This window comes from Lutra lutra, chromosome 18 (assembly GCF_902655055.1).
Source record: "Lutra lutra chromosome 18, mLutLut1.2, whole genome shotgun sequence".
NCBI lineage: Eukaryota > Metazoa > Chordata > Mammalia > Carnivora > Mustelidae > Lutra > Lutra lutra.
The window spans coordinates 14,638,220-14,654,129 of NC_062295.1; the positions used below are offsets into that span (position 1 = coordinate 14,638,220).

At 41.3% G+C, this 15,910-nt stretch overlaps 1 protein-coding gene across 7 annotated transcripts in view; it reads left to right on the plus strand.

The window, feature by feature from the left end:
• Positions 1–15,910, plus strand: part of TMC5 (transmembrane channel like 5) — a 74,770-nt gene that overhangs the window by 13,495 nt on the left and 45,365 nt on the right. For all 7 annotated transcript variants that reach the window (XM_047713542.1, XM_047713544.1, XM_047713545.1 and 4 more), the window contains exons 2-3: positions 10,560–11,430; positions 14,057–14,223. In XM_047713542.1, the coding sequence (XP_047569498.1) occupies positions 10,640–11,430; positions 14,057–14,223 (958 nt within the window). In that variant the 5' untranslated portion in view covers positions 10,560–10,639. The remainder of the gene's footprint in view (positions 1–10,559; positions 11,431–14,056; positions 14,224–15,910) is intronic.

The window sequence follows — 15,910 nt, forward strand, 5'->3', positions numbered from 1 at the left end:
CATGACCCTGAGATAAAGCGTTGCATGTTCTTCCAACTGAGCCAGCCAGGCACCCACAGTAAGGAGTTTAGATGTTATTCTTGATTCTGTGGAAAGCCATTGAACAGGGTTGGGATGGAGGTGGAGGAGTTACTGAGTCTCTCTCTCTCTCTGTTTTTTAACTTTGGCATATGGTCTGGTTTTTTTCAGAGCCCTTAGGAGACACATTCCTCTGGATAAGAGAATCCTCTTCTGCTCGTATCTGTACCCCCGAGTTTGTTTTTTTTTTTTTTTTTTTTTTTTAAGATTTTATTTATTTATTTGACAGACAGAGATCACAACAAGTAGGCAGAGAGGCAGGCAGAGAAAGAGGAGTAAGCAGGCCCCCTGCTGAGCAGAGAGCCCGATGCAGGGCTTGATCCCAGGACCCTGGGATCATGACCTGAGCCGAAGGCAGAGGCTTTAACCCACTGAGCCACCCAGGCGCCCTTGTAACCCCGAGTTTTGCTTCTCTTTTGTTCTTTGCCATCCTGGTAGGGGAGGTAGGCTGCAAGTGTCCCATTTGTCAGTTGTTTTTGTCAAGTGCAGGTGGGGCTGGAAATGTGTTCAGGGCTATTGGTTTTTCAATTTACTTTCATTGGCAGGATGAATGCTATGCTCAGCGTTTCAATGAGAGTTTTATTGTGTTTATTTTGAGGCTTTAAGTAAATGACACAGTTCAAAAACAATATGCTTTGATTGTAGCTAATTTTGATTTATTTGAAAGCTTCTGTAGTTTATTTGGGAACTGAGGAAAAGAGCCTTCACGTGCTCAGCTTATTCTAGCATTTTCTCTTCCATTTCCCCCACAGACACAGTGCTTTAGTGTTTTACTTTTTTTAGAAGATGGGTTTTCACTTTGAAATGACTGTGATTTCGGAAAATTCTTGCTTCCTTTCTCTTATATTGTGAGAAAATACATATGATATTAAATTTATCTTCTTAATCATTTTTAAGTGTACAATTCAGTAGTTACATACATTCACATTGTTATGCAAACCATCTCTAGAACTTTCTCATCTTGCCAAACTGAAACTATGTACCCATGAAACAACAAATAACAATTCCCCATTTCCTTCTCCTCCCAGACCCTGGCAACCATTATTCTGCTGCTTATTTCCATTTCTGTGAATTTGACTACTCTAGGTAACTCATATAACCAGAGTCATACGTGTTTGTGTTTTTGTGCCTGGCTTGTTTTACTTACCATAATGTCCTCAGAGTCCATCTATGTTATAACAGGTATCAGAATTTCCTTGCTTTTAAGGCTGAATAATATTTCAGTGCGTGGATAAAATTTTTTTTATCCCTTTATCCATTGATGGACACAAGTTACTTCCACCTTTTCCCTTTTGTGAATAATGCTGCTATGAAAACGTGTGTGTATATACATATTTTTTGAGATGCTGTTTTTAATCCTTCTTGATGTATGTCGAGTAGTGAAATTGCTGGATCAGATGGTAATTCTATTTTTAATGTTTAATTTTTTTAAAAAGATTTATTTATTTTAGAGGGAGAGAGAGAAAAAGAGAGAGAAAGAGAGAGATCAAGCAAGTAGTGGGAAGGGGCAGAAGGAGAGGGAGAAAGAGTTCCAAGTAGACTCAGAGCTAAGCCCAGAGCCCAGTGCAGGGCTTGATCTCACGACATTGATACCTGAACTAAAACCAAGAGCCAGTTGCTTAACCAGCTGAGCCACCCAGGTACCCATGTATTTTTAATTTTTTAAGAAACTGCCATCTGTCTTCTATAATGGCTGTATCATTTTACTTTCCCACTAGCAAAGCCCAGGGATTCCAATTTCTCCACATCCTCATCAACACTTGTTGTTTTCTGTTTTTCCTGATAGTGGCCATCCTAATGGAAAAGATGTGGCATCCCATTGTGGTTTTGATTTTCATTTCTCCTATGACTCATGATGTTGAGCATTTTTTTCATGTGCTTTTTGGCTATTTGTAAATCTTTTTTTGGAGAAATGTCTATTCAAGTTCGTTGTCTTTTTAAAAAATCTGATTCTTTGTTTTGTTGGATTTTTTTTTATTGTTGTTGAATTGTGGTAGCTCTTTACATAGTCTGGATATTAACCCTTATCAGATATATGATTTGTAAAATATTTTCTCCCATTCCGTGGATGCCTTTTGACTGTTTGGATTGTGTCTTTTCATGTACAGAAGGTTTTCATTTTGATGTAGGCCAGTTGATCTATTTTTATTTTTGTTGCCTGGGTTTTAATGTCATACCCAAGTCCAATGGTGTGAAGCTTTTCTGCTGTGTTTTCTTCTAAGAGTCTTATAGTCTTAGGTCCTATTTTTAGGTCATGATCCATTTTGAGCCAATTTTTGTATGGTATAAGGTAAGAGTCCAATTTCATTCTTTTGCATGTGACTCTCCAGTTTCTCAAACACCATTTATTGAAAAGACTGTCCTTTCCTCATTGAATGATTTTGGTACCCTTGGCAGATACCATTTGCTCTTATATGCAAGGGTTTATTTCTGGGCTTTCCATTCTATTCCAATGGTCGATGTTTCTGTCTTTAAAATAATTATTTATTTGTTTAGCAGGGGGAAGGGGCAGAGGGCAAGGGAGAGAGAGAATCTTAAGCAGATTGCATGCTGAGCACAGAGCCTGATATGGGGCCTGATCCCACGACCCTGAGATCATGACTTGAGACAAAATCAAGAGTCAGACACTCAACCAACTGAGCCACACAAGAGCCCTTATGAATCTGTCTTTATGCCAGTTCTTGCCTCCTTTTATTCAGCTTTTTTTACTCTTTTCCTTTTGGCAAAGAAGGCTTCTTTTCACCCGAAGCAGAGTTGTGTTGTTTTTATTTTCTGTCTTTAATAGGGGGGAAAATGTGATCCTGTTTCCCTTTCTGCTTGAGCAATCTTCATTAATTTTTCTAAATATGTAATTAAATAAGTAAATTAAAAAGTGAAAAATCCATATGTTGTAGGAGATGGTTCAGTGTAGTAGTTAAGAAACTTATATTCATATCGTTGTCCCCACTTACTATCTGTGAGAACACACAGAAGTTACCAGGTGTTTCTGAGCCTCAATTTGTCATCTGTAAGTTGGGAGCATGGAGAGTCTCTGTGCTGAATCAAGTGAAAACAAAGCAAGAGTGTGCGTGTACATCATTTTGCTCACTTCCTGGCTCAGAATAATAGTAGGAATTATTACACCTCAGAAGTACACATTTTCTTACTTTGTCCACTTCACTTCTTCATTTAGCTTTCCCTTTCACCCAAAATGTCCTCTTCTATCTCTTTTATGACTAAGTCTCCTTTTTGCTCTGCATCCTTTAAAAAAAATATATTTTACTTATTTATTTGAGAGAGAGAGCAAGAGAGAGGACGATTGGGGGGTGGGGAGAGGGAGAAGCAGACGCCCTACTAAGCAGGGAGCCTGACGCAGGGCTCCATCCCAGGACCCTGGGATCATGACCTGAGCTGAAGACAGATGCTTAACCTATTAAGCCCCGCAAGAGCCCCTAGATCTTCCTACATTAATAACAGTTTAACTCGGCTATTCTGAAACACAGGGGTGGGGTGGTGGGATAGTGATTTTGTCCTCAGCAGACATTGGGCAATGCCTGGGACATTTCTGGTTGTCACACCTTGAGGGAGGAGCTACTGGCACCTTGTAGGTAGGGGCCAGGGGTGCTGCTGGACCTCCAATCATGCACAGCTTCCCAACAACAAAGAATTCTCTGATCTCAAATGGGAACAGTGCTGAGATTGAGAAAACCTAGTTTAATGGAGGCTAATCCTGCCGTTCTTGTTTTTCTATATTAGCATCTTTTTTTTTTTTAAGATTTTATTTATTTATTTGACAGAGAGAGATCACAAGCAGGCAGAGAGGCAGGCAGAGGGAGAGGAGGAAGCAGGCTGCCCGCTGAGCAGAGAGCCAGATGCGGGGCTCGATCCCAGGACTCTGAGATCATGACCTGAGCCGAAGGCAGCGGCTTAACCCACTGAGCCACCCAGGCGCCCCTCTATATTAGCATCTTGTACCTGACTTTTTGCAAGCTGCATATAGGACTGCCTGGGAGTAATCCAATGAAAAGGAAGAAAGAGCAGTTTGGGGGAGTATTCCTGGTTGTGCTTCTGAAATGACAATGTGCCAGTGAAAAGGCTATTGGAAATTAGTGCAGCTACTTTGGGACCATCTCTAGTGACACTGAAAACACTGAAGCCAAACAGATGGTGGCTCTTTGGAACTAGTTATGAATTTCTACAGGATTACTTCAGTGACTGTGCCCATCAGTCTTAATATGCCTGTATCTTACATCATTTACGTTTATTGGAATGTAGCTAGCATAGGCAACATTGATTTCACTTAGGTTGAGAGGTTCACTGTCACTTGTTGGCATGACAGACTTCACCTCTTTATATATATTTTTAAGGATTTTAGTTATTTGAGAGAGAGAGTGTGCCCAAGCATGAGCTGGAGGTGGGGGAGGGGCAGAGGGAGAAGCAGACTCCCTACCAAGCAGGAAGCCAACGGAGGGGCTCGATCCCAGGTCCCCAGGATCATGACTCTAGCCAAAGGCAGACACTTAACCGACTGAGCCACCCAGGTGCCTCCAAAGTTCACCTCTTTAAAAGATAAAATGTGCAGCTGAAATTAGAATTTGTGGTGGTGATGGTATGAGGTGAGGTTCTGCATTTGGTGCTGTTTTCAAGGCCATTGGCTGCTCTTTCCTTTTCTTTCAGGTAATAACTGGCCTCAGTTAATTGATTAGCTGCACTTGGTTCACATCTGCATGGTCACGATTCTAGCCTGGCTCTGGGGCAGGAGATGGACGAAGGAGATTAGAGAGAGGGGTCATGCATAGCCAGCTATCTTCTGCTGCTATGTGAAGATCTCAAGCATTCTTTCTGACAGCTCCATGATATTCCACTGTGCAGATGTGCTGCAGTGCTTTGGCCCATCCCCTGTTCATGGTTTCTGGATTGTTTCCAGTTTTCTGTCATCATACACAAAACCTGGCCCGACAACCCTAATGCCTCCATGTCCTTATGATTTGTGAGGTCGCTTTGGTGATGCAGAACCGAGCTCATAGGTGGCATGCCTTGGCTTATGTTGTCTTAAGTCTGGGAAGGCTAAGAGGTAGGTGACATTCAGATAAGTAGCCAGAATGAGACCTCATCAAGACTGTAGGATGTAATTAATCCCCTGAACACTCCTGGGCTAGCTGAATGACAAATGCACGATTGTTAGGATCACCCATTCAAACCAGGAGCCTTGCAAGATCAAACAGGGGGTCTACAATGAGCAGATTTAGAAGGCATATAATTGCTTGGGAGTGTGATTGAAAACCACTGAAACTGTGAAGTGGGAAACCCTAAGTGGGATTCAAGGATGAGATGGATGTCAATGGGATGTCAAAAGGAGGACACAGAATAGATAACTCAATAGCCCTTATGGGGAAGGTAGTAGAGCAATACAGTTTGGAGGGGGGGAATATATAGATATAGATGTAGATATAGATGATATAGATATAGATAGATATAGTATCCTCTTTGTGCTTTTCCAAGGCACAAAGCAGAAGTATTCTTTTGAAAGGGCAAGATATTTGTTTTCCTAAGAGTTAATAGGAAGCTATGAGTAGGGTTCTTGGAAGGTCACTCCTACTGCATTTGACAATCAATTCAAGACTATTTTCTTGTGGTTATTTCCTCCTCCCTCCTTTTTTCCAATCCTTTTCTGTGGGCTTATCTCTTTGTTTGTTTAGGAATTTGTCCCAGTGTGGGTGGTGGTGGTTAGAGCACCATTTTTCTCTGGGCTGTGATAAAGAAGTAGAATATATAAGCTCCTGGCAGATGTTATCAGTGGAACAGAGAACAAACTTGGAACTAATTGTTGGCTGATCGCATATAAAATCTTTCTCTCTCTCTTATATGAGTATATAATATATTGTTTAACTCGGGGGCGCCTGGGTGGCTCAGTGGGTTAAGCCGCTGCCTTCGGCTCAGGTCATGATCCCAGGTCCTGGGTTCAAGCCCCACATCGGGCTTTCTGCTCAGCAGGGAGCCTGCTTCCTCCTCTCTCTCTGCCTGACTCTCTGCCTACTTGTGATTTCTCTCTGTCAAATAAATAAATAAAATCTTAAAAAAAATATATATATATATATTGTTTAACTCATAAAATTTATTTCTTTTTAAAAAAATTAATCTTTTTAAAAAAAATATTTATTTGACAGAGATCACAAGTAGGCAGAGAGACAGGCAGAGAGAGAGGGAGAAGCAGGCTTCCCGCCGAGCAGAGAGCCTGGGATCATGACCCGAGCCCAAGGCAGAGGCTTAACCCACTAAGCCACCCAGGCACCCCATAAAATTTATTTCTTGCTCATGAGAAGCTATCATGCATTGGTAGATGTGGACTGTGTTTTATATAGTCAGGCAGGAACCCAGGCTCATGAATGGGTCCCCATCTGAAATGACACTCACTGCCATCGCAGGAAGAATAATGTAGCTAGAAGGTTGTATCTTGGCTCTTAAATGCTTTGGCTTGGAAGTGACATTGTCACTTAGGTTCACAAGCCATTGGCCAGAAATAGCCATATCCCGCTACCTTTCTGATCTCACAGTGACCTGGAGGTGGCCCCAGTGTCTCCTCCCCCCTCTACCCCTGTAGCTGAGTCTGGATTTGCTAGAGCTTCTGAGCTTTTTGCTGGTGACCCTGAACCCTGGCTTTATTGTGTGGTTATCCCATCCCTTTGGAAACATTCTTATGATATATTCTTTTAAGAAAATCATCCTGAGAAGAAGTGTGGCCCTTTTGAAGAATTGGTATACTTCCTCTTTTCTAGAAGTAGTGCGTATCAGAAAGACTTTCATGATTCCCTTTCAGTCCAGACTAATAAGAAGCTCACAGCAAAATTAAAACTCAGACTCACTATGTTGATCTAGGAATTACGCAGAGTTGCTTCTCCCTCTACTTCATTATAAAACATTGTCTATTTTTTATTTTTATTTTTTTAAAAGATTTTACTTATTTGTCAGAAAGAGAGAGAGAGAGGGAGGGAATGAGAGAGGCAGGCAGAGGAAGAAACAGGCTCCCCAGTGAGCAAGGAGCCCAATGTGGGACTTGATCCCAGGACCCTGGGATCATGACCTGATCCAAAGATAGCTGCTTAACTTACTGAGCCATACAGGTATCCAGAAACATTGTCTATTTTTTAATCATGTCCTGGTTGAGTGTATGACTTTTATTATCCACCCCAACTTCCCTCTCTTTTGGTACTTGCCAGGGTTTATATTACACATAAATACAAATAATGGTAAATAATAACTTCTTTTCAGTGAATGCTTCCTTGGTGCCAACTGCTTTATGTGCCTTATCTCGTTAATTCTTTACAACAGCCTTATGAGATATTATTGTCAGGATTGGATAGGCCAGGACACAGACTCAGAGAGGTTAAGTGGCTTGCCCAGGTCCCCACAGCCAGCAGATGGAAACTAAATCCAATTACACCTGATGTCAAGGGCTGAGCTCCTAACCACCTTCATTTAATAGCACCACACAGATAATTAGATTCAGATAATGTGTCCTGTCCTTACCTAGCTTTGCTTTCATTAATTCAGATTTTCTATGATATACATATAAGAAAATTGGGAATATTTATGAGCTGGAACCATTCTTTTTTTTTTTTTTTTTTTCATAGCCCCCTGGGGGAAATAGAGTGTTTTATGTTATGGCTTCTAGCTTACGTCTTTTTTCCTTTCATTTTTCTTTTAAAAATTAAAGACAAATATATTTATAGAGATGTATGCAACTTTCAAGTGTATTTGATGAATTTTCACACACATACACCACACACACACACACGCACACAGATACCCATGTAACTGTCACCCAGATCAAAATATGGAACATTCCAGGACCCAGATGCCCCCTCATGTCATTTCCCATCTCCTCCCTTCCCCAAGGTAATCACTATTCTGACTTCTAGCACCATTTGCTCGTTTGCCTGTTCTGAACTTCAGGTAAATGTTATGGAGTCTGTACACTTCTGTATCTGGCTCTTGGGGTCATTGTTACAGACATGATCTGTATCCATGTCATTGCATGTAGCAGATGGTCAGTCTTTGTTACATCTGTGTAGTATTTCATTGTATGAATATGCTACTGTTTATTGACTTCTACTGTTGAAGGACATTAGGTTGTTTCCAGTTTCTGGCATCTATGGAAAAAAAGCTGCTGTGAATGCTGTTCTTACCTCTTGGTGGACATACTCATTTCTCTTAGGTTGGTATTGTTGTACCAGATTTCACTTTCTTGAATTTAGAAGGCATCAGTTAGCTTTTTAGATGTGATAGCTAGGGTTTTGGTAGGCCACGGAAATCGTAGATCATATATATGTTAATTTGTGGTCTTAAATATAAGCAAATAATTTGCATTATCACATAACATTTAGTCTTTGTGACACTCAGTTTGTGTAGATATTTCTGTGCGTGTGCGTGTGTGTGTATGTGCGTACATGTGCATGTGTGTAGATGTTTCTGTTTGCAAAACTGGATATATCCATCAGAATTCTTCTCTTTCATTATCAAATGACAGAAACCCAACTTAAAACTAACTTACTTCGAAAGGGAATATAATGATTCAGGTGTCCAGGGGTCAGCTGTCTTCAGGCATGGCTGGATTCAGGTCCTTGAACACTGTCGTCAGTATTTGATCTTTTGGTTTATCTCGTGGCTCTTACCTCTTCCCCATTGACTTCACTCTCAGACAGTCTTCTACTGGTGACCGCTGACAGCTTCAGTCTTATAACTTCCTAACCCAAAGTCCAGCCACAAAAGAGAGCGTCTCTCTTCCCAACATTTCTGACAAAACTCTGTAATTGAATCTCACTGGTTCTGACTGGGTTCTGTACCCTGACCCAATCACTGTGGCTAGAAAGAAGAGAATTTTACTTGAGTCATACGTCTGTCCAAATGTGACCCATGTGGATTGAGACGGGGAAGAGGTATTACTCAAGAGAAAGTGTTGTCATAAAAGAGAGAAATGGATGCTGGGCAGGGACAAAATAATAAGCAATCGACTTCCACTGTGTTGAGGAATCTGGAATTGAGTTGGCAAAGGAACATTCTAAGACTACAGTTAATGGTAGAAGGTTAATTCTTCAGCTCTGATTACTCAACAAAGAGTCTAACCCTTTTGGTTTGCATAGAGATAAACTTGTCAACATTGGCTGAACTTTAAAAATGGTCTACTTCCTGCTTTCAGTGACATCAACACTTTATCTAACTAATCACACTGGCTTGAAACTGTGGAGATATTTTTGTCTTTTGATTTCCTTACCTTTCACCCTTCCCATATCCAGTCAGTCCACAAATCCTGTTGGTTTTTCCTTTACATTTTCTCCCCTTCTTTTTTTCTTCTCTGTTTCTATGGATACTATACCAGCATTTCCAGGCTCACCTTCCATCACCATGGCAACCTAGTGACAAGCAAGTGCTTCTTTCCCAGTTAATCCAGTCAAGGCCCTGGAGGACCAGTCTGGGTTATGTGCCCATTCCTGAACCAAACCCTGTGGCCAGGGGCATGGTGGACACTGATTGACTAGGCCTGCATCATGTGACTGTTCTTGAAGTGAGGAATGGGGGGGCAGATGCCCCCAAGAAAATCAAGGCATTGAAGCCAAAAGAAGGGAAAACGAGTAATAAACTAGTAAAAGCAACATATATCTAGTGCACTTCAAAATTTAAATCCAACTATTTCTGATTTGGGAAGTATACAATGTCTATAGACTAGAGCTCAAAGAACTCACAAAATCATATTTACAAACTGGAAAGGGTGGTAGCAATTGTCTTCTTACCCAATTCCTCAGTTACCAGTTACCCAGTTACCAGTAACTGTTCTTCCTTTGTGCATTCATATTAATGCTTTAATCAGTCCTACAACCACAAGTGCATTCAAAGTGCTTAAAAAGTCCTTGTTTCTTCCAGTCTTTTGGTTTATTGTTTTGCTCCCCCTACAACCAAAGGAATATAGTGATTCTAAGATCTAAGTTTGGCTACATGTATCAGAGACCCCTCAAAACAGTAGTTTATGTAAGATAAAGTTTCTTTTTCTTTTTCTTTTCTTTCCTTTTTTTTTTTTTTTTTTTACATAAAGCCCAAGCTGATATGCTGGCACTGATCTGTGATGTCATCAGCAACCAGGCTTCTTCCATCTGTTGTGCTATGATCCCTAGGGTGGGTACCGCTTTTGTATCCGTGACCCAAGATGCCACACTATCATTTCCACATTCTAGCCCACAGGAGGTAAATAAGAAGACTGAGAAAAGGAGAATTGCCCCTTGTCGTAAACAGCACAAACCTGGTAGTTATATTTATTGCTTCTGCTCACATCCCATTGTCCACTCTTCTGGTCACATCTTGGTGTATAAGAGACTAGGAAACATAGTCCTGATTCTGGGCAGCTGTGTACTCAACTGTGAAAGAAAGGAGAATGGATAGTGGAAGATAACCAGCGATCTTGGCAGGGAAGAAAAAAAAAATCTGAACTTTTACTTCCTTTTGCTTTTCAGATTAAAAAAAAGAAAAAGATCCCTGAGTAACTCAAATGCAAGAACATTTTAACACTCCAGGGTGAGGAATCTGTGCCAATATGTCTGCCTACTACAGTAATAAAGGGTATGAGGAAGATCCAGATTACCCTGACTATTCACGATCTCGGAACCGTACATGGGGACATTTGAAAACTCAGGATTATCCAGATTCTTCATATTCTCCAAACAACTCATGCTACCCTAGCACCAGAAGCAACCCATACTCTACAGACTACAGAACAAGTCCAGACTATCCCGAGTCTCTAGCAGAACCAGATTATCCAGGATCTCAGAGTAATCCAGACCAGTCTGGCACCAGAAGCAATCCATTTTCTTCTGGCTCAAGAAGAAGTTCAGATTATCACACATCTTTGTCAGAGCCAGATTATATTGGATCTTGGAGAAAACCATACAATCCAGGCTCATCCAGAGAGCCAGACTACTCTGAATCCCAGCAGAATTCTGACTTTGCAGGTTCCAGAAGGAGTGGAAACTATGCAGGCTCCAGAACAAATCCTGATTATCTTGACTCTTTCGGAGAACCAGACTACCCTGGAGCTCAGGGAAACTCTAACCGTTCTGGCTTCAGAGAAAATTCCAACCATCTCAGTTCCAGAAGGAATCCAGAATATGCTGGCTCCAGAATCAATCCATACATAGACACTCTGGGAGAGCCTGACTATCCAGGAGCTGAGAATCAACTTAACCCTCCAAACTTTTTTGGGGAACCAGACTATCCCAATGCTGAGGACTATCAGAACACTCCAGACTTTTGGGGGAAGCCTGATTACCCAGTTGCTGAGGATGATCATGGTTATGGCTCTCCTGAGACTTCAGAAATAACCAGAGAGTAAGTGCAAGCATCTCCCTCCATTGGGGTGGGGGCTGAATGCTAGATCATCAAGCCAGTGGAACCTGATTGGTGTTGTTGGGGTTAGGGACATGTAAGATGGTTTCTGTGACCTGAAGTTGTAGGAAACTTTCATACCTATCTGTAGACCTTACCTGGGCCATGAACTTTCAGCCTGAGCTTTCAAGCTCTTACCTGAATAGAATCTTTCATCATCTCTTGCTTGGATAGCAACCTCTGCAGTCTTCCGCCTATTCCTATAATCCATACAAGACATTTAGATTCCCACTGTTTTGACCCTGATACTTTGCCAATAAAGTTAGGGTTAATACTTGATAGTTATGAACCCAAACCAGAATTATAACCAGAATTATATCCACAGGAATTCATTTTTAACCAAGAAATTCCTTTGAAGGTCTAAGTCCATGAACTCAATTTAATGCCTCAATTTTTTTTTAAAATTCAAGGTGTTTGTAACAGTCCTGATTTTTTCCACTTTTTTTAAAAAAAAAAGATTTTACTTATTTATTTGACAGAGATCACAAGTAGGCAGAGAGGCAGGCAGAGAGAGGAAGGGAAGCAGGCTCCCTGCTGAGCAGAGAGCCCGATGTGGGACTCGATCCCAGGACCCTGGGATCATGACCTGAGCCGAAGGCAGAGGCTTTAACCCACTCAGCCACCCAGGTGCCCCGATTTTTTCCACTTTCATTTTAATTTTACTGTAATTGTCGTCATCTGAATTGATCACTTTTCATGTTTATGGCAGAATTCGTTTAATAATCTTCTACCTTGTTGTTATATTCATCAAATTTTATGAGTCATAGTTACCCACATTGTTGGTATTCCTTTAAGTTCATTCTAAAAAACTAAGTCCAATGTTTCCTAGTTCAAATTTTATAGATCTAAATTTTGTCAAAGATCTTTTTAGTCTTCCAGCAATCTTTGGTCATTGACAGATTTTACTAAGGACAGTACTGGACATTGACAGTGTTAGTTTGGATGATGTAGTTCTACCAAGTCTGATTTTTTTCTGGGTTAAGTTTTTGATGTTCCTGTTGCCAATAAGATGTGATTCTTTAGTCAGGTTTTTTTTAATCTATAAAAAATTATACCCTATGAAAATTTAACCAATATGAATCTCATTTGGCATGTACCTGTTCTACTAGTGATATTTATAAATTCAACAAAAGGTACTGGCTTGTATTTATCTTGAGGAATAAGGAAGGATGTGAGATTTGGGTGTGCAGTAGGGTCAAATGTCTTCAGAATCTAAGTAGGAGGATTAACAGAACCAGATCAAAGTGGCCTCCTTGGTCTTATCCCCCACTGCCTGATTCATCATTTCAAGATATATCTTTGATTCTCTCACTCCTTTGTTTCTGATCTTCCATGGTTCTCCATAACCTTTGGAAAAAAGGCCACACTGCTTTGCTTATGAAAATGTTATTTTTTTAAAGTTTTAAAAAAGATTTTATTTATTTATTTGACAGAGATCACAAGTAGACAGAGAGGCAGGCAGAGAGAGGGGGAAGCATACTCTCTGCTGAGCACAGAGCCCAATATGGGGTTCAATCCCAGGACCCTGAGATCATGACCTGAACCAAAGGCAGAGGCTTAACCCACTGAGCCACCCAGGAGCCTCATGAAAATGTTTGAGAAAGAGAATGCACTGGTCTAATGTAAAGTGCTTCCAAAGACCTACCTGACTGACTTCCTCCCATCTCCTTACTACCCATATCCCCTCCCGACCTCTAATACAGTGGTTCTTGACCCGGACTGAGCCTTAGAATCACCTGATTACCTGGGAAACTTTAAAAATAATACAGCTGCCTGGACCCAACTCTCAGAGCTTCTGATGCCATTGTCTGGGGGCAGGGACTGGGAATTGGCATGTACCTAAAATTGAGACCATTGCTCCAGGTTAATTGATTTTTGAAGTATTCCCTTTATATATTCATCACTTCTTTTTACGGGCTCACACCTTCATTGATGCTGTTCTTTATCCTTGGAATGCTTTCCTCCTAAATCTTTATATAAGAATTTATCCTTCAAATCCCATCTGTGATGTTTCTTTTCCATGTAGATTTCCCTCCAAACTGCTTGCTAGAGTTCTTTTCTCTTTTTTCTGAACTCCCTGGGCCTGTCTTTAGGTATTCACTAGTTACTGCTTTATTATAATTGCTTAAATGTGTCTCAGAAGCTCTGCCAGACTGGACTGAGAGTTTCTTGAGGGTAGAGACCTGGTGTTTTTTTTTTTTTTTTTAAGATTTTTATTTATTTATTTGACAGAGAGAGATCACAAGTAGATGGAGAGGCAGGCAGAGAGAGAGAGAGGGAAGCAGGATCTCTGCCGAGCAGAGAACCCGATGCGGGACTCGATCCCAGGACCCTGAGATCATGACTGAGCCGAAGGCAGTGGCTTAACCCACTGAGCCACCCAGGCGCCCGAGACCTGGTGTTTTTAATCTTTGTGTTCTCACCCCCTAGACCTTGCCTAACACATAGTTGGCATTCAGTCAGCGTATGTGGAAGGAATGAATGGATCCATGGATGGATGAAAGATGAATGGATGACTGTCCTTACTATGCTCCTGGGTGAATCTTAATCCATCATTTTGGGATTTCAGGGTGCTCAGCAGAACATCTTCAATCCGGCCCTCATTTCGTCAGGGGGGTGATGGCCCCTTGGGCATCCTTGGGAGAGAGAATGAGGATTATCCTGAAAGCATTGCAATGAAATCCATGGCAAATCCATATGACAGCTCTGTGCCAAGGGCTCCTGGTGATGGTTATGGTAAGCATTTGTTAAGATGAAGATCATTTCCTGGGAAGGAAGTCGTATCGGTGGGCTTTTAGGGGAGCGGTTATTTAAAAGTTCTAGGAAGAGAATTGGTTTATCCCTTCCCATTCAAATGTCCACTGTACAGAGTTTGGACATTGAGGGACTAGAAAGACAGCAGTATCATCACTTGTCAAAGTGGCCTGGCTAGGGATTATGAAAAAATGAGTGTGCATATGCTATGCCCACGTGAGGTGACTGATGTTCAGATTTGGCCCATTGGGGTTATGGGGGAATGTGGGCTCAGTATGGCCAAATCCTCAGATTTTTCTAAAACCTCCTGATTTTTACATGCTCAAAAATAAAGAAAAAAAATTAAAACACTGAACTAGGCAAACAAAATCACTTGTGGGCTGGATTCAGGCTGTGCTGTTCAGACAGTCAGCATGTGAGTATTCAGAAGCTACTGGGGGGCAAAGTGAGTAAGAGGGAGCTCTGTCCTCATGTTACTTAAAGCATAAGGGTGGGTGACACCAGCATGTCAAGACTGAAAAAAGAAAAATAGCAAGTAGACTCTTCATATGTGAACAAACATGTTGTCCTCAGAATCTGCTGTGTGTAGAAGTTCTGCTCTGCGAGGCAAAAGACATGCTAAAGTTCTTATCCTCCAGCAGGGAATAGGGACTTGCTTTTGAGTAAAGGGAGCCATTTCATTATACGAGAATCAATAGTATAGAAATATAGAGCCAGTGGGTCCAGGGAAGAGGAGTGTTCAACCGAGAACGGAATGAGGGACCCAAGTGCTGGTTGGTGTAAATGGAGGATTCCTTATGCCTGAGAGGGTGGATGGGGAGGAGTTTGAAGCAGATGGAGAGGAGGGGATGGGATACATTGTCATACACTGGTGGAAAACACTGACTAGTACACATTTGCATAGAAAATGTTCATTTGGGCTCCTCCAAAACTTTACGTCATGCATTCTCAATGGGAGGCAGCATAAATCACAAGGGTGTAAAATTTACTCTTTTTTTTTTTAAAGATTTATTTATTTATTTGAGAGAGAGAGTGCACACTTGAGTGTGCTCAGAAGGGAGTCTACGTGAGCACAGAGCTTGACACAGGCTTGATCCTCAGATCCTGAGATCGTGACTTGAGTCCAAACCAAGAGTTGGACACTCAACCAATTGAGCCACCCAGGTGCCCTGGTAAAATTTTTTCTTGAAAGACCAGAAAATTCTTCCAACTTTTTTTTTTTAAAAGATTTTTATTTATTTATTTGACAGAGAGAGAGAGATCACAAGTAGGCAAAGAGGCAGGCAGAGAGAGAGGGGGATGCAGGCTCCCTGCTGAGTGATGCAGGGGCTCAATCCCAGGACCCTGAGATCATGACCTGAGCCGAAGGCAGAGGCTTAACCCACTGAGCCACCCAGGTGCCCCAGTCTTCCTCTTTTAATATGTAAAGCACCAATACACATATATAAGCAGACACACAGTATATCTGTAGTATTAAAATTTCATAGGAGGAAAAAAAAAATTTCATAGGAGAAGGTAATGGGGAAGAAATATCTAAAAAGACTTCTTAGGGGGCCAGTAATGAAAAAAAGATTGAGAAACATAGCCTTACCCCAGTGCAAGTGGAGCTAATAATGCCAAGCAGATTCTGAGTGTTTCCTATCCCCTGGAGATTCAGCCAAGCACTTTA